This window comes from Macaca thibetana, chromosome 2 (genome assembly GCF_024542745.1).
Source record: "Macaca thibetana thibetana isolate TM-01 chromosome 2, ASM2454274v1, whole genome shotgun sequence".
Lineage (NCBI taxonomy): Eukaryota > Metazoa > Chordata > Mammalia > Primates > Cercopithecidae > Macaca > Macaca thibetana.
The window spans coordinates 138,939,169-138,966,098 of record NC_065579.1 but is presented as its reverse complement, the minus strand read 5'-3'; the positions used below and the strand labels follow the sequence as shown (position 1 = coordinate 138,966,098).

The following is a 26,930-nucleotide window of genomic DNA, read 5'->3' as shown; positions in this document are numbered from 1 at the left end:
AAGTGCTGGGATTACAGGCTTGAGCCCCCGCGCCCGGCCTTCTATGCCTAGGTTATTAATGAATATGAAGCACTTACAAGCTTTAATGTGCTTGAGGTTCCAAAGACCTTTCCAAATCTTCCCATTTTCAGTCTTCAACTTAACATTTTGGTCTTTGCATTGGAGACCTGAGTCCTATCTGACATTGGGCCTACTGGGCAGAATTTCCTAAACTGCCATTTTAAAAGAAATAAGGGTAACCAAATGTTCCCCTTAAAAGCACTCTGGTACACTCTAGTATTGGGAGATAACTATCTTCCCCTAATTAGATTTATAAAATCTTTCTCAATGTTTACATTTTTTCCCCTCAAATATATTGACTTTTTCATTCCCAATAACAATGTCTGGTCTGTAACTCAGTCATTCCATGTTCAGATTACAGATTCCTTTCCCCGTCTTTTCACATTCTTTTAGTCCAGGGAGACCCACTTTGAAGGTTAAAACCCAAGGTCACATAATGAATAGGTGGCAATGTCACATAAAACTCAACTCTAGGCCTTATGAATCCTGCTAATAGCCCATTGCCTATTCTAGTCACCAGATTGAAAAACAATATACTAGGGAAGAAGATGGCAAACTATTGCCCACCACATATTTGCATCAGTCTTGTCAAATTTGTATTGTAGTATTTAATAGGATTAAAGCTATGATGAATCAAGTAAAAAATTACTTCCTTAAAAACTAAGCTAGTAGGCAAAAATATTCGTTTGTTCAACAAATACCCACTCTGGCAGATACAGTACCCCGCACTTAGTGGGGAAAAAAAAAGACATCGTGGTGAAAACAGACATGGTCCTTGAATTTCCTGGTTCTGTGGGTTGCTTAATTTGAGGTTTAAATGGTTTCTTCCATCAGGTGAAAAGTTTTGTGTTCGGCCCATAAATAAAGCAGCTGGGAATTCTCATAGTGGCAAAATGGCCAGTCTAGGATATAAAATCTTCAGAAACATCTTATTTCCCATTTATTATGAAGCGTGGGGTAGGAGATCAGAGAAACCAGATGAAGATTGCTGGCTGTGCTGCTAATGTGAACTCTTCTTTCGAAGGTATTGTGTCCTTTTATTCTCAATGGAGACATCAAAAAGTATTAAGAGGAGTACTATTACAATATTAATAGGATACTGAAAATCTATCCTGAATGCATGCAGCCAGAGGCTCCAAATAATACTATGATGAGTTCCACAAAAAACCTCAACTACTCTTTGTTCCAGGGAAGCACCATTTTCCACAAAACTCTCAAGAAGGACTTGTTGGAACTGGAAAAGCAATTAAATGTGAATAGTGATCCAGGAGAAAGTAACAAACTCACGTAACTCCCAAAAGTTTTCCAAAGATAACATCAGCTTTTTTCTCTTGGCCTTTTAAGAAACTAGCCAACAAATACTCTGACAGGCTTGTGTTTGGTTTTGAAAACACACCTTAGTGTACTGAAAGAAAAACAATTTCTTTTAATTTGGTTTGTTGGTCCCATACCCCATCTATCAATGTATGTGCTATTTACAAATAGAAATGTTCTATACTAACAGTATTTTTGCAGTACCTTTTGATAATTCCTAGACCTCTATTTTTGTTCTATGTGTTAATCTGAGTAACAGATGGATATTTTAATATTTAAGGCAGATGGTAAACTCTCCTTTAGGTCTTGTGAGATTTTGTCTTACAGGCTGAACACCATTCACAAAATGTAATGCTTCATTCCTTCAGATTGAGGTAAAGAACTTGAGCAACTGGATTAGCAAAGCTGCAAAGACAATGAAATGTGGCCTAAGATATAATTATGTTCTCTGCCTTTCCTTTGGGCCAGAGTAGCTTTGCACTTGACACAATGGAAAATAGGCTATAAAGCCTGAAAATAAAATGTTCTAAACTCCAATCTCAGAGCACTTTAGTAGGCTTTTCACTAGGCACCTTGAAAGTATTTTCAACAAAATACTAATTAAGCTACCACTTCACAAGAGCTTCAAGGAAAAGCTCTTTCTTATAAAATTTTTTTTTTTTTTTTTTTGAGACGGAGTTTCACTCTTGTTGCACAGGCTGGAGTGCAATGGTGTGATCTCGGCTCACCGCAACCTCCACCTCCCGGGTTCAAGTGATTCTCTAGCCTCAGCCTCCTGAGTAGCTGGGATTACAGGCACCCACCACCACACCCGACAAAATTTTTGTATTTCTAGAAGAGGCGTGGTTTCACCATGTTCGCCAGGCTGGCCTCTGGACCTCAGGTGATCTGCACACTTCAGTCTCCCAAACTGCTGGAATTACAGTCGTGAGCCACTGTGCCTGGTCTCATAAAACTTTTAAATTCCATCACATTACATTCACACCTTTTGCTAACCAGGATGAAGAGCCTTAAACAGGTTTAAAGAGTGCAGACTGCACTTTTGTTAATACTATTTTTCTCTGCAAGTTCTTTATGCTAACATTTCCAGTGGTGGGAAGTACAAGTACTATTAGTCATCTTCATTCTTTGTATTACCAAAGAGTTCCTTTTTCTCCATCTTGTTCTGAAGGATAAACAAAAGCTTGAGGTGTACGTATCAGTACATAAACTGCAGCACGAAGACCACCAACGTTCACCCAGACCGTATCCACCTTTCGCCATACATGTCGCATTCCAGATAATGCCTGTGTACACACAAAAACCAGAGCAATTAGGTTGACAATCTACTTTTACACCAACCAGGATTCTTAGCTGCCTGATAAGAAACCTCAGGGAAAGAGAAAACAAATCTTATCCAAACAAACATCCCCAAATCTACTCAAAAAGATCCCAAAGTTGCCAGAGGCTGCGATTTTGAGCTAATGTGTATAGCACCTTGGTAAAGCATTTTGTGTCTTGAGTAAGTAGTACAGCTCGGCCCGTGGTAGGTGTGCAGACACGGCTCATCTCCCGTAGGCAAGCTGGATAAAGGTTCCAGTTTCTCTTCTTGGATCCCATCCTATAATAGAAGGACTAGTGAGTCAAATACTGTTGCAAAAGATACAAAATAGAAGGAGTATATGAAACAAAACAGTTTCATGCATCCTGAGGCATGAAAAACAGCTGTAGTTTTAGAAACCAGACCTTTGCCATTACATGTCAATGAAATAAGCTGAGTTAGTAAATTGCTTAGAATTCTGAATCAAAAAGAATTTTTTTGGACAACTATGTTATATAACTTGCCCTCTTAGTGAGTTTAATAAGCAGTCAAACTATATGAACCAAACAAGTGATTAGAAATCATTTAGGCTGGGTGTTTTGGTGGCTCATGCCTGTAATCCCAGCAGTTCGGGAGGCTGAGGCGGGCGGATCACCTGAGGTCAGGAGTTTGAGACCAGCCTGGCCAACATGGTGAAACCCCATCTTAACTAAAAATACAAAAATTAGCTGGGCATGATGGCACGTGCCCGTAATCCAAGCTACTCAGGAGGGTGAGGCAGGAGAATTGCTTGAACCCGGGAGGCAGAGGTTGCTGTGAGCCGAGATCATGCCACTGCACTCCAGCCTGGGCAACAGAACGGGGCTCTGTCTCAAAAAAAGAAAAAAAAGAAAAATCATTTATGCTGAGAAACAGAATCAGAACCAAGTCTTCCACCACCTTTTTGTGTAAAATATATAATTCAAGAATGGGCTAAAAAGTGAATTATAGGTAATTTAAAAATGAACCTCCTATGATGGTCAGGATTCAAAATGTAGTTAATACATTCCTGAGAGTTCACAGAAGAAACATAATGGGTGAATCCATCATGTTGTTCAGTGAAAAACAGCTCTGCTAAGTCTGCTAAAATTCAAGATTTTTTTCCTGACAGAATAAACACAAGGAAAATAATGACATACTTAGAAGTCTTGCAGATAGTAGTATAACAAGTGAAAGTAAAATTCATTTAAAAAAAAACCAACCATTTCTCACCTTTTTCCAAATGGCAAATCTGTTACAATAATATCCACAGAACCAGTTCTTAATGGCAGATTACAGATATCCCACTGAACAGCATCTATGGGCAAGCCCCAGGATGGTTTGCTGTGGGGACAAAGGAAAGGTGCTTCAACATATTGTGAAGCATAAAATCGTTACAACAATTTTTGTTTCTGAAAAGAGACTGCTACAGCAAGATATAAAATGCTAAGAATATCAGTGATAATATCAACCTATTCAAAATTTAAGAAGTGGCACAAAGGTAAAAAATAGAAGGTCAGGCTGGGCATGGTGCTCGTACCTATAATCAGCACTTTCAGGGGCTGAGGTGGGAAGATCACTGGAGTGCAGGAATTTGAGACTAGCTGCGCAACACTGTGAGACCTTGTCTCTAAAAAAATTTTTTTTTTAAAGTTAGCAAGGCATGATGGCACACACCTATAGTCCCAGCTACTCAGGAGGCTGAGGTGGGAGGATCACTTGAGCCCAGGAGTTGAAAGATGAAGTGAGCTAGGATTGTGTCACTGTACTCCAGCCTGGGTGACAGAGCAAGACCCCGTCTCAGAAAAAAAGAAAACAAACTGAAAACATGATTGTAATGCAGAGAACTGCAAAAGACAACTTTAAAAACAATGCCGAAGCAGTAAATTACATAACCGATGATATAAAAATTAAGTTGCTGATAAAACATACACTGGAAAAATCAAGCACACTAAAGAAAAGATTATGGGGCGACGTATCTGAAGAATAAAGTTTGTAAAACTAGTAATAACAGGAGACCTAAAAGAAAAACAGATATGTAAAATTGGTAAATATATAGGTAATTGTTTTAAGATGAAAAACCAAAAGGAAATATATGTACCATGCTATATAAAACAAGACTAAGAAAAAAGTTAAGATAAAAAATATAGATGACAGAAGACAGAATGAATAATAAAAAATACAAAGGATTTAAATCCTCCCCATTAAGGCAAAGTAACTGGTTTAAGAAACAAAATAATGCACAGGCTAAGAACTGAAGGTAAGTCAAAGGCTATCAGCAGAAATTAAGGATTTAATTGACATTTAATGAAGAATTTAAGAAAAAAATGCAATAAAGGCAATCACTACATAATTTTTTAAAGTACATATAAAATATGTATTACAACCACATACGAATAACTGCACAAAACAAAGCGTAAGGCAAAAAATATTAAAAACCAAAGTAAAATGAATAGAAAGTACTGTACAGGTTGAGGCCAGGCACGGTGGCTCACGCCTGTAATCCCAGCACTTTGGGAGGCCATGGCGGGCAGATCATGAGGTCAGGAGATCGAGACCATCATGGCTAACAGGATGAAACAGGGTGAAAACCCGTCTCTACTAAAAATACGAAAAAAAAATTAGCTGGGCATGGTAGTGGGTGCCTGTAGTCCCAGCTACTCTGGAGCGCTGAGGCAGGAGAATGGCGTGAAGCCGGGAGGCGCAGCGCTCGGTCTCCAAAAAAAAAAAAAAAAAAGTACAGGTTGAATAGACAAAAAGTGTAGATACAAACAAGATAAAATATTCAGAAGCTAGAAAAGAAAGTTTGTTTAAATGTTTATCAGTTTTAATTAAAAAAAAGACTGGCCATATACTAGGCTCATAAAAAAAATAATAAACATGAAAGAACCATTCAAAATTAATTCATCACAATAAAATAAATCAGTATTTAAGAAAATTGAAACCTTCCAACTAGCCTTAATATATGTAAAAGGATTGAATGTTGATCCATAGACCAGCAGCATCAGCATTGTCCCAGAGTTTCCTGGAAAATGCAGACTCTTAGATCCCATCCCAAACTACTGAATCAAAATCTGTGTTAACAGTACTCCCAGGTGATTCACATGTACATTAATGTTTGAAAAGCACTGTCCTAAAAAATTAGATCAGAGAGACAATGAAATATATAACCAATGACTTAGTAATAAAACAGAGGAGAGGCTATATAAACTGCAGTATTTCTGTACGATGGAATTTATGTAGTGACTTTAAAAGACTATGGTCCAGGTGTGGTGACTCGTGTCTCTAACCCCAGCATTTTGGAAGGCTGAAGCGGGAGGATCTCTTGAGGCCAGGAGTTCTACACCAGCCTGGACAAAACAGCAAGACCCCCATCTCTATGAAGAATTTTAAAAATTAGCTGGGTATGGTGGCACATGCCTGTATTCCTAGCTACTAGGGAGGCCGAGGCAGGAGGACTGCTTGAGCCCAGTAGGTTGAGGCTACAGTGAGCCATGATCATGCCACTGCACTCCAGCCTGAGTGACAAAATGAGACCCTGTCCCCAAAGCAAAAAAGAAGCCTATGTAAAAATACAGTGTTTAAAATTTTGTGAAATTAAAATGAATCTATATTCTTCCAGTATGTGGGGGAAAAGACATATGAATAAGACAGAAATGAAAAATTGCATATGGTGGGGAAATTATAGCTAAAATAATGTTTTAAAAATATAATTATTTTCAATAAACTTTAAAAATGTAAATGGAGTCTCAGTGTATTCATTTTCGTAACAATGATGTCACAATGCACTGGGAGTTTTAATTCATAAAGTCAATATAAAAAATGATTCTCTAACACTAAAAGATGCTAAGAAATCTTTTAAATTTTTACCCTTCTTTAATTTGGCTCTTGGTCAATAAAGATGCAATGTTATTTGCTGCTCTATTCACAGCCAGTGGATTATTATCACCAGCAATATGGAAACAGTCAGTCCATTCAGTAGCCCCCTAAAAGGTAAGAGTATATGTTAAAACAAAAGTAGCAAACTGCAAAATGTGATTATTTAAATTGTCAAGAAACAAAGAGAATCCAGTGCTTCTCTAGAATGGCAAAACATTGCACGTTGTCAACTGTGCTATTTCCCTGGCTGAAAATGCCCTCTTATTCTTTCTCTGCTTGCTGAACTACTACCCATCTCGTAAGACCCAGCTCAAAACTCATGCCCTTTCGACACCAACCTTAACTCTCCAAGCAGTCTTATGTGCCGCTCCCAAAAGCACTTTGTATGTAGGTACCTCTGCCACTGCACTTGTTCCACTGTTAATTATTTCTTCCCCTTTGCGCTTCCCAACTAACCTGGGAGCTCTCTGAGGTCAGGTCTAGTATTTTCTTCAGTTCCTCATCCAGCAGCGTCTGGCACACTAAATAAATTCTAAGTAAATGCGGTTTGAAAATATTAACCAAATTAAACTGATCAAACCTATACTCTTTTGTGGTTGTGGGAGTTTACATAATCTGATATATTTGAGAACTGCAAAATAAAATGCTATTTCCAGCTGGGCATGGTGGTTCACACCTGAAATCCCAGTACTTTGGGAAGCTGAAGCAGGAGGATTTCTTGAGCCCAGGAGTTTGAGACCAGCCTGGGAACATGGCGAAACCCCATCTCTACAAAAACACAAAAATCAGCTGGGCGTGGTGGTGTGCACCTGAGTCTCAGCTACTCGAGAGGCTGAGGTGGGAGGATGGCTTAAGCCAGGGAGGCAGAGGTTGCAGGGAGCTGAGATCACACCACTGCACTCCAGCCTAGCTGACAGAGCAAGACCCTAGGTCAAAAAAAAAAAATAATAAAATGCAATTTCCTTTGTATGATAGGCTTTTGAATGGTAACCACCATATCACTGGAAGGATTTTGTAATTTTAAATGAAAAACCTGTTAGCAGAACATAAATACCAAGTTGTCACATATCATTTGTGGAATGAGGTGACATGTGACCTTAGGCCTGAACAATGTTCTATGCAGATTAACAGAAGGTTTCTAACATGAAAGCTGGGAAAAGTCTGCCTCTGCTTAGGGGTGAGTAGCAAACACCTTTGTGTTCCTTTGTGAACAGTAACATACTTCTCATCCATGAGTACAGTGCTTCATAAGTTTTTCTTTTGCCCAGACACTTGAGGGTGATGACATACTTCTGTCTACAATCCTACGATGACTTCAAACAAAAGGGAAGTTGAAGTATCCCAGAAGTTTGGGTGGGTGGGGATGTAGAGGGGACCTAGAGTTTGAGGAAGCCTCTCAGTGATTCTGATTCCCCAAAATATTTTTTTTCCTCCTAAACCTATTTGGATTTTCAGCATTGGAAAGAATTGGGTTTTACAGTGTAACACTTCTAAATTAAAAAAAAAAAAAAGTATTCTAGATCAAGTATTTTATACTTTGGTGAATAAATCTTTATATATACCTTGTCAATTTCTTCATAATTTTATTCATTTTGATCACATATCAGCTTAGGTTTTTCTACACTGACATCTGCATGTCTACTCTTACATGGAAATGGCTCAAACTTCATGTTTTAATTTTTTTGGCCTTTATTTTCACCCGGAGCTCTGTTGTGTATTTCTTGACATGCAGTGACTTTACCTGCTATCTCATACACATATCATGATTTCACACTAGAAAACAACACTCTGCTTTGTTCCCAGAATCCTTCTTGGTCACAAGAAGGATTGGGTTTTTACTGTGCAGTCTCTTTAAGCCACAGTAATTTCTCTAGCTCTCACAGAACACAGTCATCATGTAGACTTCTACGATTTCACTCTTGGATTTTAACTCCCAGAACACAGATAACATTTTCTAATTACAGTTTGGATTATTTCTCCCCTGGTGGTCTTGCTTTGGACTTGCTCATCTGTCTAGTTTCTACCCAGTCATATAATCTGCGGTGTCTCCCTGCAGTTTATTCAAATTGGCTTTCAGTATACTATATGGAAGAACTACTATGTTTCATACAAACTTCAGTGACTTTACCGGGAGCTCCCTCTTCTAAATTGTTTAAGAACATATAGATGATACTGATTATTCAGGGGACTCTACTGTGAAATATTCTCCATTTAGAAAATGCCTTTCCATTTCTTGCTTTGCTTTATACAGTTGTTATAAGTCCTCTCAATATCACAGTAATTTTGAAAATTAGTTAAGAGCATTTGGTATTAAGCTTGTCAGACTTCCTAAAAAATCCAAGTAATATTCATAAGTTTCCCCTTTTTACAACTATACTTATTCCCTCTAGGAACTTAAGTGGATTACAAAGAAGAAAATTGCCTTCCTCAAGTTTATGCTTATGCCTTCAATTATCTTTTCCCATTCAAGTCTACCAGTTTGTCTGTTACACAAAGAGGACTCATCAGCAGTTTGTAATTCTCAGCTTCCTCTGTAATCCAGTGAATTGATGTCACTAACAATGTATCTAGTCTAGTGGCAAATGGCTCTCTGAAATAAGTAGTTACATTCTTTACAAAAAAGTTCCAACTTTTCTATTGTTAATTGTTTTAAAACTCTTGGGTCCACTGATCCAACCATGGAGATTTCATTATGTCTAATTTGCCCACTGGGTCTTGAATATTCTGGATGTATCACTCTTATCTAAAAGCTAAAGAAATATGATTACCTCTATTGGTATTGCCCCAGTTCCACACATCGGATCAACTATTATATCATAAGGTAGAGGATCACAGAGCCTAGAGAAAAGAAAACAGCCTATGTGAAGACTCACCCAAAAGCTGAGGCTTCTATACTGATGATTCCTGAAGCTGTAAGATTGAGGACCTATCACACTAGCCTGAAGGAACACCAATCTACACATTTTAAAAATCAACTTATGGCTGGGCATGGTGACTCACGCCTGTAATCCCAGCACTTTGGGAGGCTGAGATAGGCGGATCACTTGAGGTCAGGAATTCAAGACAAGCCTGGCCAACATGGCGAAACCTGTCTCCACTAAAAATACAAAAAATTAGCTGGGTGTGGTGGCGGGTGCCTGTAATCCCAGCTAGTAGGGAGGCTGAGACTTGCTTGAACCCAGAAGGTAGGGATTGCAGTGAGCCAAGATCATGTAAGATCCAGCCTGGGTGACAATGCAAGACTTCGTCTCAAAAAAAAAAAAGATAATAAATAAATAAATAATAAATTTTTAATGATATGTTGACTGTATATTCTATTACTCGGGAAAAAAAATCATTACATATAACTAAATCCCATTTCACTCTCAGATGAAATTTGGTTTGCAGACATCTTAAAGTACACACATGTACACACAAAGACACACCACACACATGCATACTTTTAGACAACAGTGTTATTTTCAATAGAAACCTGTATTACATTAAAAAGACTCAAAAATGTCTCAACTCAAACATGCATCAATATAAGGATACTGGCAATGAGACATTCAGTATTCCTTTCCTTTTGAATTTAAAGATAATAATCTTGATATAAAAAAATTGCTCTGTGGGAGTAGGTAATAAAAAAAAGGAAAAAAATGCTTTACTTTGAGCACTTAGTATTTGCTGGGCAAGGACTTAAGCTCTTTCCATGCATTATCTCACGGAATCCTCAGTAATGACCCTGTTAGATAATTATCATTATTCTCATTTTAAAGGTAAGCTGATGCAAGGAAACATGAAGTTACCTGCCCAGGGACACAAAACCAGTAGGTAACAGATTCAAGATTAGAGGCATTACTGTTAATGGCTTAAGTGTTATCCTCTTTATGAAGCATCCCACCCTGAAACAGGTCAGTAGGTTTCTTCCCTTCTCTTGTTCTCATCTTTTCATGTGCTGGTGTGGGACTTATCACATATATGATAACTGTTTATCTCCCTCATAAGACAGATTCTTGGGGTTAATAGTGGGTTCTTATTGTAACATTGGTCCTGCTCTATGTCCTTGTTCCTACTCCTCAACACATGGCAACAGAATCCTTGGCAACCCTCTTAAGGGGGTAAGCACCCTGTACTCCAAGCCATTCCTGATGATCGGGGTGAATAACTGACCAAAACAATGTCAATCAGATTCTCTCTTCCAGGAATTTGGAACAAAGAGCTAAAAGCCCTACGCAAGGTGGGTTGGTCGTTTGGAATTGGAAATACATAAATTTAGATGAGAAAGCATGTAGATGAGAAGCGACAAGAGTCCACAGGCTCTAAGGGGAGATAAAAATGGCTGCCCACGTTTCTGGCGGTTTTCCAAGATGTGGTTCCTACCCTTCTTGAGAACCAACATTCAGTTTTTCTGTAGAATCCCCAAGATTTCTCTTTCTTTCCAAAAAACCCTCCCTGGCACAATCATCACTTTTTTTATCCTAAACTTGTTTACTTAGGTTTTTAATATTTGCACGCAAAATAATACCCTCTGTCTATCCCTGGTTTCTACCATATGCCTGGCAGTAGATAATGCATATTTGTTAAATTAATGAAGACTAGAAAATTTTCCTTTATCAAATGGGCCCAATTTTCTATTATTGTCATTGAATTAATATGTTAGGAAGATAAAAGATTGGAACAAAAGGAATACAGTCAGGTGCTGCATAACAATCTTCCAATCAATGGTGGACCAAATATATGAATGCAGTAATTATAACACCATATTTTTACCCTACCCTTTGTATGTTTAGATACACAAATACTTACCACTACATTACAAATGACTACAATATTCAGTACAACAACATGCTGTACAGGTTTGTAGCCCAGAAGCAATAGGAGATACCACATAGCCCAGGTGTGTAGTAGGCTACACCATCTAGATTTGTATAAGTACACTCCATGAGGTTCACACAATGATGAAATTGCACGATGACACATTTTTCAGAATGCATCCCTGTTGTTAAGTGATGCATGACTGGACTTAAAACTACCAGGACATACCAGGCACTGTATATAATAGGTATTTTGCATATGCTTCAGCATGTAATCCTCACTAATAATCCTTTAAGTCTCATATCAAATTCATTTTGCCATCTGGAAAACAGAAGCTTAGAGAAAATAAACATTTTCAAGTGGTGAAAAGCAGCACCCAATAAAAGAGAGAAGGGCAAAGGAGAAGGAAAGATAGGTCTTGCACTCTGAAAAGTGAAAAATTCTAGGATGATTCCTGGGTTGCTGTGAGTATAAAGCTTAAAAATATAAGTAAAGGCTCTTTCTGTTCATTTACACTTTACACAAATACAAATATCTGCTTTCATCTTTTTCACTGCACAGAAATGAAACAGCAAAATTTGCTCTATCTCCCAACACACATATCCTTGCTAAACAGAAATGTGGTAACTGCATTCAAGAGGTAGGTGAAAACTATCACTCTCATTTTAAAATCAAGAAAACTGGGTGCGGTGGCTCACACCTGTAATCCCAGCACTTTGGGAGGCAGAGGCGGGTGGATCACCCGAGGTCAGGTATTTGAGACGAGCCTCGCCAACATGGTGAAATGTTGTCTCTATTAAAAAATACAAAAATTATCTGGGCGTGGTGGCAGGCGCCCATAATCCTAGCTACTTGGCTGAGACAGGAGAAATACTTGAAGCCGGGAGGCAGAGGTTATAGTGAGTCGAGATCTCACCACTGCACTCCAGCCTGGGCGACAGAGTGAGACTTTGTCTCAAAAAATGAAATAAAGAAAACTGAAAAGAAATAAAGAAAACTGAGCCACCTATTAAGCAGCATTTTCAGATCACAAGGAGTCAATATTGGATAGAAGGGAAAGAAATAGATCATTAGCTTTCCTTTCTATTCTTTATCCACTACATTCCAACACAGTACCTCAAACACACATACACACAAATCAGTATTTTGGAAGGGAACATTCAAACCAAGGTGCCACTTTAAGCTGGACGGCAAACTCATTTTCTTACCTGAGCATCCCATAGGCAAGAGTTGATCTAAGAGTTGTAGGTCCAAAATGTGTTATATTTCTTCGGTGGAGACTCTCTTCAGTCAATGCAATGCCCACAATGACTTCGTTATCATGGATGTTCAAAAGAACCTATAGTAAAGTGGAACAAGACAAAATAGTTTTAGGATTGTTCAAACTGCACTTTGTAGTAAGACTTTTCTGACCTGGGCCGGTCCCCTACTCCTGGGGAGGTCACCATATTGATGCCAAACTTAGTGCGAACACCTGATCAGCATAGCACACCACAGCCCAGAACTGTCTAAAAATTTAAGACATTTAAAAAATACATATTAAAAAACCTCTAAGCCTTCAAAATATGTTTGTGTTATAAAAATTGGGGTGACATCTGGTGGTTGTAGCCAATAAATATAGTGAATTAAAAGAAAATAATAGATGTTAAAATGAATGACAAAAAGTATATACTATATGACTTCATTTATATGAAGTACAAAAATTGGCAAAACTAATTTTTGGTGGTAGCAGATTAGTGATTGCCTTGAGTGGGTACTGACTGGCAAAGGGCAAGGGGAGCCCCTGAGGTACTGGAAATACTTTGTATCTTTATCTGGATGCTAGTTACACATCGTATATATAAGTAAAAACTTACTGAAGTGTACACTTAAGATTTGTGTACTTAATGCAAAGTATATCTCAACAAAAAAGTTTTAAAAATTGGTAAAGTCTCAAATAAAAAGTCTTATTACACTGAGTGCGGTGGCACATGCCCGTAGCTCCAGCTACTCGGGAGGCTGAGGTGGGAGGACAGCTTGAGCCTGGGAGGTCAAGGCTTCAGTGAGCCATGATTGCACCACTGCACTCCAGTCTGGGTGATACAGCGAGACCCTGTCTCAAAAGTGAACTAAACTAAAATGTTACCCAATCTTTCACCGAAAGATTTCCTGGGCTTAACCACAGCAGAAGCACAGCTGACACTCATAGCACTTCCTAATGCGAAGCACTATTCTACACATTTACATACATGGCCTCGTCTCATATTCACATCCCCTAAGCTAGGTATTATTCCCCTTATAAAAGAGGATATTGAGGCACAAAGACAGCTCCTCTGAAATTCCTTTTTTTTTTTGAGACAGGGTTTGTCTCTGTCGCCCAGGATGGAGTGCAGTGGCACAATCACAGCTCACTGTGGCCTGGACTTCCTAGGCTCAGGCAATCCTCTTACTTCAGCCTCCCAAGTACCTGGGACTACAGGCATATGTCATCATACTCAGCTATTTTTTTTTTTTTTTTTTGTAGAGACAAGGTCTCCCTATGTCGCCTAGGCTGGTCTTGAACTCCGGGCCTCAAGCAATCCTCCAATCTCGATCTCCCAAAGTGCTGGGATTACAGGTATGTGTCACCACACCCAGCCTCCTCTGGGATTTATTTAACCCAATGTGGCACGGCTCCAGAAACTGTCCTCTGAATCACCTTGCTAACTTTTAGACATCACTGTTCTAGTTAACCTATTCATTTTCTTTTTTAAAAAATTTCTTTTATTTTTAGTAGAGACAGGGTCTCCCTGTTTTGCCCAGGCTGGTCTCGAATTCTTAGGCTCAAGCGATCTGCCTGCCGCGGCCTCCCAAAGTACTGGAATTACAGGTGTGAGCCACCTATTCATTTTCATGGCAGTATATGAGGAAAAAAAGGAATGGGGAATTAGACTACTGATTTGACATGAACAAAAAAGTCAGAATCAGTGACTTGCCCCAGATTCAAGTGTACCAAAAGCAACAGAAATTGGCTCTTTGGTAAATACATCAGCTGCTATAGACGTTTTAAGCTGTCAGAGTCTTAACGACTCTAGTTCCTATGGCTCACATGTCAATCACCTAGGTAAAAGAGGATTAAGACCAAGGAAAGTAAACATACTAAAATGAGGTACCTGGCTTTGGAAATCTAGCAGAATTTAAGAAAGAGGAGAGCTGACTCTACGACGAGTATTAGCAAAGATGTCCTGATTTGAGAAGGTCAGGGTTTGTTTAAAAAACGCACTTTTCTTTTTTTTTTTTTGGGAGATGGAGTCTTGCTTTGTCACCCAGGCTGGAGTGCAGTGTCATGATCTCGGCTCACTGCAACCTCCACCTCCCTGGTTCAAGTGATTCTCCTGCCTCAGCCTCCCCAGTAGCTGGGATCACAGGAGCGTGCCATCACACCGGGCCAATTTTTGTATTTTTAGTAGAGACCAGGTTTCACCATGTTGGCCATGCTGGTCTCGAATTCCTGACCTCAAGTGATCCACCTGCCTCAGCCTCCCAAAGTGCTAGGATTACAGGCATGAGCCACTGCGCCCAGCCTTATTTTATTTTTTCAGTAGCAAAGCTCTGCAACCAAGACACACAAAAACAAAGTAACTATTTTAATTCTGGTTGAATTTTATAATATGAAAGTCCACATAATACAGTAAAAGAGTACTCTATTAGAAATCAGGCCAGGTGTGGTGGCTCATGCCTGTAATCCTGGCACTTTGGGAGACCAAGACAGGCAGATCACTACAGGAGTTCGAGACCAGCCTAGCCAACATGGTGAAACCCCATGTCTACTAAAAAATACAAAAATTAACCAGGTGTGGTGGCATGTGCCTGTAGCCCCAGTTACTTGGGAGGCTGAGCACAAGAATCACTTGAACCAGGAAGGTAGAGGCTGCAGTAGGCTGAGATCATACCACTGCACTCCAGCCTGGGTGACAGAGCAAGACTCTGTCTCGAAAAAGAAAAAGAAAACAGACAACTCAACCTTGATAGCTTCCATCTGCGGAGCACTTAGTGTATGCAAGGTATTGCACCAAATATTTTAAATGTACCTTATTTAACCTTCAGGATAACTTTAAAGGTACATACTATTATTGGCTCCATTTGAAACAGAGACTCAGAGACTATCTAGTCCAAAGTTACACAGTTGTGGAGTCAAAATTTGGATCTAAATCTGTCTCCAAAGACTATGCTCTTCTTAACCACACCCTACTATTTCAATTTAATTGTGCATAACACTGGGTTAGTCTGAAAATTCTACAAATCTGTGACAGCACTCTTCAATCACCACAGTCAGAGCCTATACCTACCTCCACATCAAAGTTGGTCATATCAGCCTTCCACTTAAAATAATCTTGAACAGCACCCCCAAAATCTCTTGCAGCCTCATTTGAGGTAAAGCAATGTTTCTCTCCTGCCCTGTTGCATGTGACTCTAAACTTTAGCACTTGAGGCTCAGTTTCTTCTTTTGAGCTTTCATCAGTCTCATCTTTGGAAGATGCCAAATCATCACCTACTAATGTTGACACCTCCTCTTTGATGGCTGGATTTTCATAATAATCTAAGATATGAGAATCTAAAGCATGGCTAGTGAACTCTTTTTTAACATTTCTCTGATTGATTTTGACTTCTTGTCCATTATTAATCTTCTCTTTACTTAAATTCTGATTTATCTTTTTGCGCTTTGCTTTTTTCTTTTTAAAACTGGCATTAATTTTCCACACTTTTAAGGGGTTTGACCATGGGAGTTTTCCAGCCAAGTCTTCAAAATCCTTTAGAACGTCTTCCTGTAAAGGACAGAGAAAGAAATTCGTTCATTTTCCACCACTATAATCAAACAAATAAATCTCTACTTTGCTTACAGACAGTTAGTATCCATGGGGAACACTGGTTCTAGGACCCCCAAAGACACCAAAACCCAAAGATGCTTAAAAGTCCCTCATATCAAATGGTATAGTGTCTGCATATGACCTACACACATCCTCTCAAGAGTACCTTAAATCATCTCTATATTACCTATGATACCTGATACAATGTAAATGCTACGGAAATAGTTTTTATACTGTATTGTTTGGGAAATAATGATAAGAAGAAAAGTGTGGGCTGCATATGGTAGCTCACGCCTGTAATCCCAGCACTTTAGGAGGCTGAAGCAGGTGGATTACTTGAACTCAGGAGTTTGAGACCAGACTGGGCAACATGGCAAAACTCTGTCTCTACAAAAAAAATACAAAAATTAGCTGGGCATGGTGGCACGTGCCTGTAGTCCCAGCTACAAAGGAAGCTGAGATGGGAGGCCTGCTTGAGCCTGGGAGGTGAAGGCTCCAATGAGCTATGATCACGCCACTGCACTCCAGCTTAGACAACAGAGCAAGATCCTGTCTCAAAAAATAAACCTTTTACAAAAAAGAATGAACACTGACTACAATACTCTTAAGGAAAGAAAGCTTAACTCCAAATTTTATGCCCAAACTATCAGCCAAATATAAAGGTGAAAGACAAACATTTCTGAACTCATGCCATTCAACAGATACAAATTTTAACAAAAGGACAAATAGTGTGCTATAATCTATTTAATTATATCACTAAAATGAAAAAATGTAGGGATTGTGACTATAAAGCAGAAGGTAAATGTTACAAACTGGCATGTAAATGGGCATACTGATACCCTCGTCTCTTATACCCAGAAGTCCAAGGATAGAAGTTAAAGCTGATAAATAAAATGTAAGTGTATTTAAAGGTTTAAGGGTGAACACTAAGAAAAATAACTGAAAAATAAAGGAAAAAAAGTATAAATATGCCAATTTCATCATTGCTCTTAGCAGGGATTCAAAAAATACTGCGTATATATGATAGATAAGGTAGATAATATCAAATTGTAGTTATAAAGGTAACAGCTAGAACACACACACACAAACCTTCCAAACTATTAGAAAACACAGGCACATGAAAAAAGTAAACAAGACATAATGTAGAGATTTTTCAAATTAAGAAAAAGCAAAAAGTATAAGCATGACAAAACTAAGACTACACAGTTGTCATTATCAATAAATATCAGTGGGATAAACACGAAGATGACACTCAGTTTGAGTATGTACAAGAATTTACATAGTGTTTTTGTTGCACCACTGTAACAGCAAAAGAATGTGAAAAACCCTCATGCCCTAAAATGGGACTGGTTAAATTACAATACAGCCAAACAATGGAGTATACACAGCCAACTCCAGCAATGATACTGCCAGGATCTCCAGCATATAGGTTGAGCATTCCTAATCTCAAAGTCCAAAATCCAAAACCTAAAACTTTTTTGAAGTGCCAACATGATGCCACACAGGTAGCGGAGATAATGACACCTTTGCTTTCTGATGGTTCAGTGTACACAAACTTTGTTTCATGTATAAATTATTTTAAAAATCATATAAAATTACCCTCAAGCTATATGCATAACATATATATGAAACAAATGAATCTTGTGTTTATAAATAGGTTCCATCCTCAGAGTATTTCTTTTTTTTTTTCTTGAGACGGAGTCTTGCTCTGTCACTCAGGCTAGGGTGCAGTGGAGCGATCTCGGCTCACTGCAACCTCTGCCTCCCAGGTTCAAGCGATTCTCCTACCTCAGCCTCCTGAGTAGCTGGAATTACAGGAGCCCGCCACTGCTAATTTTTTGTATTTTTAGTAGAGACAGTGTTTCACCAACTTGGCCAGGCTGGTCTCAAACTCCTGACCTCGTGATCCACCTGCCTTGGCTTCCCAAAGTGCTGGGATTACAGGCGTGAGCCACCGCACCCAGACCAGAGTATTTCAAAAAACAAACAAACAAAAATCCAAAACATTTCTGGTCCCAAGTATTTCAGATAAGGGATACTCAACTCATATATGGAAAAAAAAAGCATAGCACAGAAAAGTATGTACGCTATGCTTTCATTTGTGTAAATAAAATACATTTATTAGTAAAATATCTCCAGAAGAACACCCAACAAATTGGTGATAGTTGTTGCCTCCAGGGAGGGAGCTGCATAGCATGGGGATACAGGAACAAAGACTTACTTTTCACTCTATATCCTTTCAGTCTTTACAAGTTTGCTCCAAATACATGTATTAACTAGTTTTAAAAAATCTATATAAATCAGATTTGTTCACACTTTTAAAAAGGCAGACGGAGGCCGGGCGCAGTGGCTCACACCTGTAATCCTAGCACTTTGATAGGCCAAGACGGGTGGATCATGAGGTCAGGAATTCAAGACCAGCCTGGCCAAGATGCTGAAACCCCATCTCTACTAAAAAAACCCAAAAAATTAGCCCGGTGTGGTGGCAGGCACCCATAGTCCCAGCTACTCGGGAGGCTGAGGCAGGAGAATGGCGTGAACCCGGGAGGTGGAGGCTGCAGTGAGCCGAGATCACACCACTGCACTCCAGCCTGGGCGACAGAGCAAGACTCCGTCTCAAAAAAAAAAAAAAAAAAAAAAAATTAGCTGGGTGTGGCAGCATACACCTGTAGTCCCAGATACTCAGGAGGCTGAGGCAGGAGAATCACTTGAACCTGGGTGGCAGAGGTTGCAGTGAGCCAAGATCATGCCACTGCACTCCAGCCTAGGCAACAGAGCAAGACTCCATCCCAAAAAAAAAAAAAAAAAAAAAAAAAATGCGGGGATGGAGGTGGGGAATGGGGGTCAGGTGCAATGGCTCACACCTGTAATCCCAGCACTTTGGGAGGCTTAAGTGGAAGGATTACTGGAGCCCAGAAGTTTGAGACCAGCCTGGGCAACACAGTGAGACCCCATTTCAATACATTTTTTTTTTTTGAGACAGAGTCTCGCTCTGTCACCCGGGCTAGAGTGCAGTGGCTCAGTCTCTGCTCACTACAAGCTCTGCCTCCCCAGGTTCACGCCATTCTCCTGCCTCAGCCTCCCGAGTAGCTGGGACTACAGGCGCCCGTCACCGCGCCCGGCTCATTTTTTGTATTTTTAGTAGAGACGGGGTTTCACCGTGTTAGCCAGGATGGTCTCGATCTCCTGACCTCGTGATCCGCCCACCTCGGCCTCCCAAAGTGCTGGGATTACAGGTGTGAGCCACCACGCCCGGCCCCACTCTCAATATTTTTTAAAAGATGGGGGTGGGGGCTAATAAATTCATGATTATCAACTGAATACTTAAAAATAACAGAACTCATTAGAATGATTTAAGCTTTTCTAAAAGTTAGATTTTTGTTAATAAAATTTTTATCTATTTTCAGTCTGACTTCTTTTAGGTCTGGTCTTGTTTTCTTCTAGGCTGTGGTTTCATACAACTTTGGTTTTTGAATAACGTTTTGGAAATCAACATGTTTGCCAATAAATAAAAGTTAGACAATTAGGCGGCATATCACAGTTGTTTTTAAAAAGATTACTTCTCAGATAGGTAAAACCGATAGAAAAATGTTTTTAAGCAGTGAACTCTAGAAACCTAACCAAAAAGCAGTGTGGAAAAAACCTAAAGCCTTGCTGCAATCTATTTTCAACCTTCAGCTTAGGCAGCAGCTGAATATTTAGGATTCAGATGCTAAATACATATTGGAGACAAAGCTGTTGTCCTAACAACTGAAGGAGTATTTAGATATCACTTTGGCTTTATTTCAAAAAATGAAGAAACAGAAGAAAGCAGAGCAAAAGCAGGATGGCGAGGAAGTGTTATCTGTAGAAGACACAAATTGTCACTTGTTCTTTGGTTCATGTTCTGGAAGCAATTCTGTTTTGGAACTAAATATATGTAAAAGCAAAGCAAATCTAAGGTTTATATCTTTTATAAATAAAATAGTGTGTTTTCTTTCTTATAAACTTTAATGATTTTCAATACTAATTTTTAAAAAACATCTTTTGGGATAGACTGTCAGCAAAACTCTAGATTTATTGTAAAAGCCTCCCAGTATTCTCTATTACAAAGACTACAGTAATGCTCAATTTTCACAGACTGTGAAATGTTTGCGATAGCTCACCTTTATTTGTTTGAATTGGTAATCTTGAAATTCCTGAACCACCACAAATAAGTTGTCAACTGATCTAAGACAATGAACCTGGGTGAAAAAAAAGAAACACACTTCTGAGAAAGCTTTTGAACAGCACAAGCTATCAACAATTAAGTATTTAAAAAATCAGGAATGGTAGTTTTAAAGCAGCTACTAACTATATTTTATATTTTTAAAATGTTCCATCTCCCTAGTTTCTCATCTCTTTGGTTACCAATCAGCTTTCCCCTAGAGAAAGGGAAAAAGGGCACATGGAAAGAGAGAAGCATGAAGTGTTTTGTGGGAAACATGTCTTTCGTGGGAGAAGAGAAAGGTCAAGTCACTCAAGTGGGCTCTATCATATTTCCTCGATGGCTTTCTATGGTACACTGTATGCTGCAATGGTTAAAAGTAGCGGATTTGAGCTCCAGTTCTGTGATTACTAGCTGAGTGACCCTGAGGAAATTATTTATGTGTCCTAAGCCTAATGATTAATGAGGATAATAATAGTGTCTATCTTCACAACACTGCTGAGGGTATTGGCTAAAATACTGGATGGAAAACATCTGCTTACCAATTCATCCCACAGATATTTTTTGGGTACCTACTATATGCCAGACACTAAGAGCTTGGGATATATTGGTGGAAAAAAAACAGACAACAATCCTTGCCCTCTTGCTGCTTACGTGGTAATGAGATATATCTTAGCTTTATTATAGTGAGATTGCAGTTTTCTGACCTTCACTTTTTACCTTGAGTGAGTTCTAATTACTTCTGAGCAAGAATTTTTGATGCAGGTTAAAAGGCAAATCTCTTTTATGTTTCATCACCAAAGGTTAAACATCTGCTAGATGCTGAAGTAAATAAAAACTGAGATACTTAGAGAATTTCTTAAGTTGAACAGTACTCTTTCTGGTGAATTCAATCCTCAAGAAATACTAGATCACCTCTAAAAATGTAGCAATCCTACTACAGGTTGAGCATCCCAAATCTAAAAATCTGAAACTTTTTGAGCCCCAACACAATGCTCAAAGGAAATGCTCAGTGCAGCATTTCGGATTTTCAGATTAGAAATGCTCAACTGGCAGGCTGGGCGCGGTGGCTCAAGCCTGTATTCCCAGCACTTTGGGAGGCCGAGGCGGTTGGACCATGAGGTCAGGAGTTCGAGACCAGCCTGGTCAGGATGGTGAAACCCCGTTTCTACTAAATATACAAAAATTAGCTGGATGTGCTGGCAGGCGCCTGTAGTCCCAGCTACTCGGGAGAATCGCTTGAACCTGGGAGGTGGAGGATGCAGTGAGCCGAGATTGCGCCACTGCACTCCAGCCTGGTGACAGAGCAAGACTCTGTCTCAAAAAAAAAAAAAAAAAAAAAAATGCTAAAGTGGCAAGTATAATGCAAATATTCCAAAACTCCCCCCGCCCTCCTCCAAAAATCTGAAACACTTCTGGTCCTAAGGGATACTGAAACTACAGTCAAAATTACAAATCAGTACTCAATAGAAAATGCACTAACTTTAAAATCTCCTGATTTGGGGCAGAGCAATGAAAATCAGAAAGGATTCCAGAAGGGTCTGTAAAATGAAAAGTAACCATAAAACGATCAACTTAGAAAACTATTTTAAATATTGCTTCATTCAAACCTGTGCCAGACTTTCCACTGAAATGACAAAATATATCTTGCCACGGTCTCTGCTGATTTTGCATGATGACCCAAGTTTCTCTCTCACTTCATCTGCAGCTGTTTGCTCAAAGCCAGTAGGTACAGTGGCTCCAATAGTGACTAGAAGCTCAGATTCACTTCTGAGGTCACTTTCCGTCACTTGTACAGAGCTCTGGTTCTCATGAAGGTTCACATCTAGGAGTTGGTTAGTGGCTTCTTCAATGTCACACATGTTGGCTGTGCTTCCAAGATCCCTAACGCTGTCTCTTTAAAAGCAGTACTGTCCTTTAAAAGAGAAAGAAATAAAGCCCAAATATTGTCATCTCATATTTCAGTTATAATTAAAAACATGGGCTCTGAAGGGCAGGAAGAAGAAGGCAACACACCTGATAAATAGTCACCAAAGTAAAAAGGGTTGAATAAACATGGGCACAGAGCGCAGGTTGTAAAACGTGATGTTATTATTAAACAAGCAATACAGATACATGGGAGAAAAAGAGGCAAGAAGTATTTCCATAGCATGCAACGTTTGCTTTGGGGTAACCCATGTTGACAAAAGCCATTTCATAACTACAATAGAAACTGCAGATTACACTCAAATACATTTCTGCATCTAGATGTTAAGAACATGGTTAGTTAAGAATATAGGGCCTGGCTGGGTGTGGTGGCTCACACCTGTAATCCTAGCACTCTGGGAGCCCGAGGCGGGAGGATTGCCTGAGGTCAGGAGTTTCAGACCAGCCTGGCCAACATGGTAAAACCCTGTCTCTACTAAAAATACAAACATTAGCCAGGTGTGGTGGTGGGAGCCTGTAATCCCAGCTACTTGGGAGGCTGAGGGACGAGAACTGCTTGAACCTGGGAGGTGGAGATTGCAGCGAACCGAGATCATGCCACTGCACTCTGACCTGGGTGATAGAACAAGACTCTGTCTCAAAAAAATAAATAAAATAAATAATAATAAAAATATGTGGCTTTTGGAGTTTCAGATAGATACAGGTTTGAATTTTTGCCTCCACCATCATAGGTTGAATGGCAAATTAATTCTCCCAAGCCTCCAAATTTAATTAAGTAATTAGTAATACCTCTTTCCTAGAGTTGTTAGGAGACAGGCGAGAATTAACTAATACCTCTTTCCTAGAGTTGTTAGGAGACAAGTGAGAGTAGTACACGGCCAGGCCAATAAGTAAAACTTATTAATAGGCTATCTTCTTCCCTCCTGTGAAGTAGACAGCACTTCATGCATTTTAAAATGATTAACTGGGCTGGGCACACTGGCTCGTGCCCGTAATCCCAGCACTTTGGGGAGCTAAGGCGAGTAGATGGGTTGAGGTCGAGACCAATCTGCGTAATATGGCAAAACCTCATCTCTACCAAAAATACAAAAAATAGCTGGGCGTGGTGGTGGGCACTTGTAGTCCCAGCTACTTGGGAGGCTGAGGTGGGAGGACTGCACTCCAGCCTGGGCGACACTGTGAGGCCCTGTCTCAAAAAAGAAAAGAAAAAATTAAAAATGGTTAACGGAACACTTGCTATCTAATGATTACAAACATTCAAATGCCTACTACCTGCCAGACTCTGGGATCCACAGATGGGCATCAGGACAGAAATCTTGGAAGTAACCTGAAATAGTAAAACAAACTTCCTATGCATAAGCTTTTGTGTGTGCTTGGGGCGGGGGCCGGGGGAAGTATTAGAGAGGTGGAGGGTCCATAACTTACACCAGGTTTTGAAAGGGTTTGTGACCCAAAATAAGTGAGTACATAACACCTATACTGTCCTTGTGCTGTGCCAGCGATACAAGACAGCGTTTAATACAACGTCAGTTCCCGCCGTTAAGAAAGTGACAGTCACTGTGAATACAATCTCCATCTTCTAAAAAAGGCTGCTGAGGTCAGCTAAAGGGCGCGTTCCGCACAAGGTCAGAGAGCCAATGAGAGGCGCAGAATGGAAGAAAACTCACGTCTCCCAATTCCCACCCACAGGGCCCTGGGAATCCTAGGAAGCAGGTAAAGGCCTGGGAGACGGAGCAAGATGGGCTCCGCCACGAGACCGGGCTGAAGTCCGGCCCGGCGCCGGCCTCGGCTGCAAAAGGAAGGCCGCCCCTCTCTCCCCAAGCGGAAACACCAGAGGAACCACACTCGGCCGTTCCCGTCAGTTACCGGCCGCCAGCGAAGACTCTTTCAGCTCCCGCACTCCATTGGCCTCTCGCGGTCAGCCCACGCCGCCGGAAGCCGCCCCCGGAAACGGAAGTCAGGCTGCGGGTCACGGTGGCTCCGCACTAGCGGCCGGTGCCCGCACAAGGTAGCGGGGGGGCGGGAAAGGAGCATGCGCTGGAATCTCTGTGCTCTTGGTTTTGAGGATCGTCAGCAAGCCGAAAGTGGACTGTCAGGGGCCTAGTGCCCTATCATGGTATTTGCTAACGTTTAGAGAGTGCTTCCCCTTGCCGAGCACTGGGTAAGCGCTTTACATGCGTCATCTCATTTGGAACAAGTCTCTTTTGTTCCAGCACCTATGAAGTGGCAGTGGCTGATTTCTGTTTTAAAGCTGGAGAAACTGAGTCTCTCTAGCTTAAATATCTTTCCCAAAATGTCATGCCACCAGTTCCTGATTTCTGTATTGCCATCACTATTTTAGCACTGTTTACTTAATATTTTCCTTTAGTTAAAAAAAAAAAGAAATAGTGGGGCTCACTATGTTGCCTAAGCTGGTCTCGAACAGCTGGGCTCAAGTGATTCTTCTATCTAGCCCTCCAGAAGTGCTGGTATTACAGGCATGAGCCACTGTGCCCAATCAGACGAACTTTATTTTTCATAAAGTGTTGAACCTGGCCGGGCACAGTGGCTCACGCCTGTAATCCCAGCACTTTGGGAGGCTGAGGCGGGTGGATCACTTGAGGTCAGGAGTTTGAGGCCAGCTCGGCCAACATGGTGAAACCCTGTCTCTACTAAAAATACAAAAATTAGCTGGATGTGGTGGTCTGCACTTGTAGTCCCAGCTACTTGGGAAGATGAAGCAGAATTGCTTGAACCCGGGAGGCGGAGGTTGCAGGGAGCCAAGATTCTGCCACTGCACTCCAGTCTGGGAGCAAGACATCATCTCAAAAAAAAAAAAAAAAAAAAAAAAAAAAAAAGGGTTGAACCTGCATGGTAGCCATTTTGACAGACTGGGAAGCCTAGCTTCCAGCCAGAAGCCAAAAATAGAAAAACAGACACTTCCAGGGTTGGAAGAATAAGACAGGGATTTATGCTAATTACAGTGGCCAAATATACATGTTAAATATACTGTAGGAGGGGTCATGAATATTTATGAAAGGAGCAACTTGGGGATGTGCAGTTGAACTTTATGACTCTCTATGGATCCTATGTTTAAAAAATGGTGGCCTTAGCATTATCCAAGGGTGGCGTTTTCTACCCCTTGACTTCAAAAGGTGAAGCAGGGACATGAAAACCCTCACTGCACGTCCCGTGTAGACTGGCCAGAACCACTCCCTGGATAGTCGGTGGTCTCTTACCAGGAAGGAATGCTGGTCGGTTGTTCTGTTGAAACTGCAAATGGGAGGGTCAGCATCAAGCTGGTGGAGTGAGTCTTTCAAAAGGGCTGGTTTCTGTTTAACCTTTAGGAAAGAAAATCTAATGGCGATTATAGAGGGAGGGGTTATAAAGAGGTGTGTCCAACTTCCCATCCTGTCATGAGTAGTAACTCAGCTTCCAAGTTTTTTCTAGGGTCTTCTTGGCCAAGAGAGGGCCTGTTCAGTCAGTTAGGGGGCATAGAATTTTATTTTTCTCAGTTGATAAAAGTTAACTTACTGTAAAAAGAAACTTAACAACCCAACAACAAAAAGTAAACCGAATTTAAAAACAAAACAAAACCAAAGAGAACACAATTTATAAATGTGCAAAGGGGCTGGGAGTGGTGGCTCATGCCTGTAGTCCCAGCACTTTGGGAGACTGAGGTTAGTGGATCACTTGAGCTCAGGAGTTTGAGACTAGCCCTGGCAACATGGCAAAACTCTGTCGCTACAAAAAAATAGCAAAAATTAGCTAGGCATGGTGGCACTCACCTGTAGTCCCAGCTACTCGGGAGGCTGAGACAGGAGAATAGCTTGAGCTGGTGAGGTTGAGGCTGTAATGAGTTATGGTCACACCACTGCACTCCAGCCCAGGTGACAGAATGAGACCTTGTCTCAAAAATAAAATAAAAAATATGTAAAGGGCTTGAATAGATATTTCTCCAAAGGTAGACAAATGGCCAATAAGCACATGAAAAGATGCTGAACATCAGTAGTCACTAGGGAATTGCAAATTAATCACAATGGGATACTCATCAAAATGCCTAAAAGTGAAAACCAAAAAATCAACAGTTCCAAGTTCAAATGAGTATGTGGGGCAATGAAACACTTATACATTGCTGATGAAAATGCAAAATGATATATCCCCTGGTATGGTTTAGCTCTGTGTCCCCACCCAAATTTCATCTTGAATTATACTCCCATAATTCCCACGTGTTGTGGGAGGGACCCAGTGGGAGATAATTGAATCACAGGGGTGGTTCCCTGCATACTGTTCTTGTGGTAGTGAATAAGTCTCACAAGATCTGATGGTTTGATAAGGGGTTTCCACTTTTGCTTCTCTCATTCTCTCTCTTGCCGTTGCCATATAAGAAGTGCCTTTCACCTTCCACCATGATTGTGAGGCCTTCCTAGCCACATGGAACTGTAAGTCCATTAAACCTCTTTTGTTTTGCAGATTGCCCAGTCTTGGGTATGTCTCTATCAGCAGTGTGAAAATGGACTAATACACATCCATTGGAAAACAATTTAGCCTTTCCTCAAAAAATTAAACATAGAACATATTACTCACTAATTCCACTACAGATAATTTCCAACTTAGGATGGTTTGACTTACACTTTTTTGACTT

General features: G+C 40.2%; 1 protein-coding gene and 1 long non-coding RNA gene across 7 annotated transcripts in view; one reads left to right on the top strand and one right to left on the bottom strand.

The window, feature by feature from the left end:
- Positions 1-25,017, top strand: part of LOC126947706 (uncharacterized) — a 35,389-nt gene extending 10,372 nt beyond the window's left edge. For 2 of the 3 annotated variants that reach the window (XR_007723180.1, XR_007723178.1), the window contains 3 exons: positions 6,624-6,685; positions 7,547-7,748; positions 10,330-12,582. This is a non-coding gene — a long non-coding RNA (uncharacterized LOC126947706). Of the gene's footprint in view, positions 1-6,623; positions 6,686-7,546; positions 7,749-10,329; positions 12,583-13,871; positions 13,965-23,995 lie in introns of those variants that run through there. The other variant, XR_007723179.1, reaches the window with a different exon arrangement.
- On the bottom strand, positions 403-24,252 carry THUMPD3 (THUMP domain containing 3). Of its 4 annotated transcripts, none has more exons than XM_050778627.1 (11): positions 24,173-24,250; positions 23,583-23,633; positions 21,991-22,295; positions 20,340-20,417; positions 15,676-16,152; positions 12,577-12,707; positions 9,340-9,409; positions 6,563-6,678; positions 3,926-4,036; positions 2,851-2,974; positions 403-2,660 (listed from the first exon to the last, which is right to left on the bottom strand). In XM_050778627.1, exons 3-11 carry the CDS (start codon positions 22,240-22,242, stop codon positions 2,508-2,510), a joined length of 1,512 nt encoding a protein of 503 aa, XP_050634584.1. In that variant the 5' UTR covers positions 22,243-22,295; positions 23,583-23,633; positions 24,173-24,250; the 3' UTR covers positions 403-2,507. The 4 variants fall into 4 exon arrangements, with proteins under 4 accessions (XP_050634584.1, XP_050634587.1, XP_050634586.1 ...); XM_050778630.1 differs by lacking the exon at positions 24,173-24,250 and adding an exon at positions 23,732-23,996; XM_050778629.1 differs by lacking the exon at positions 23,583-23,633 and having other exon boundaries at positions 24,173-24,252.
- Positions 25,018-26,930: the final 1,913 nt, after the last annotated feature.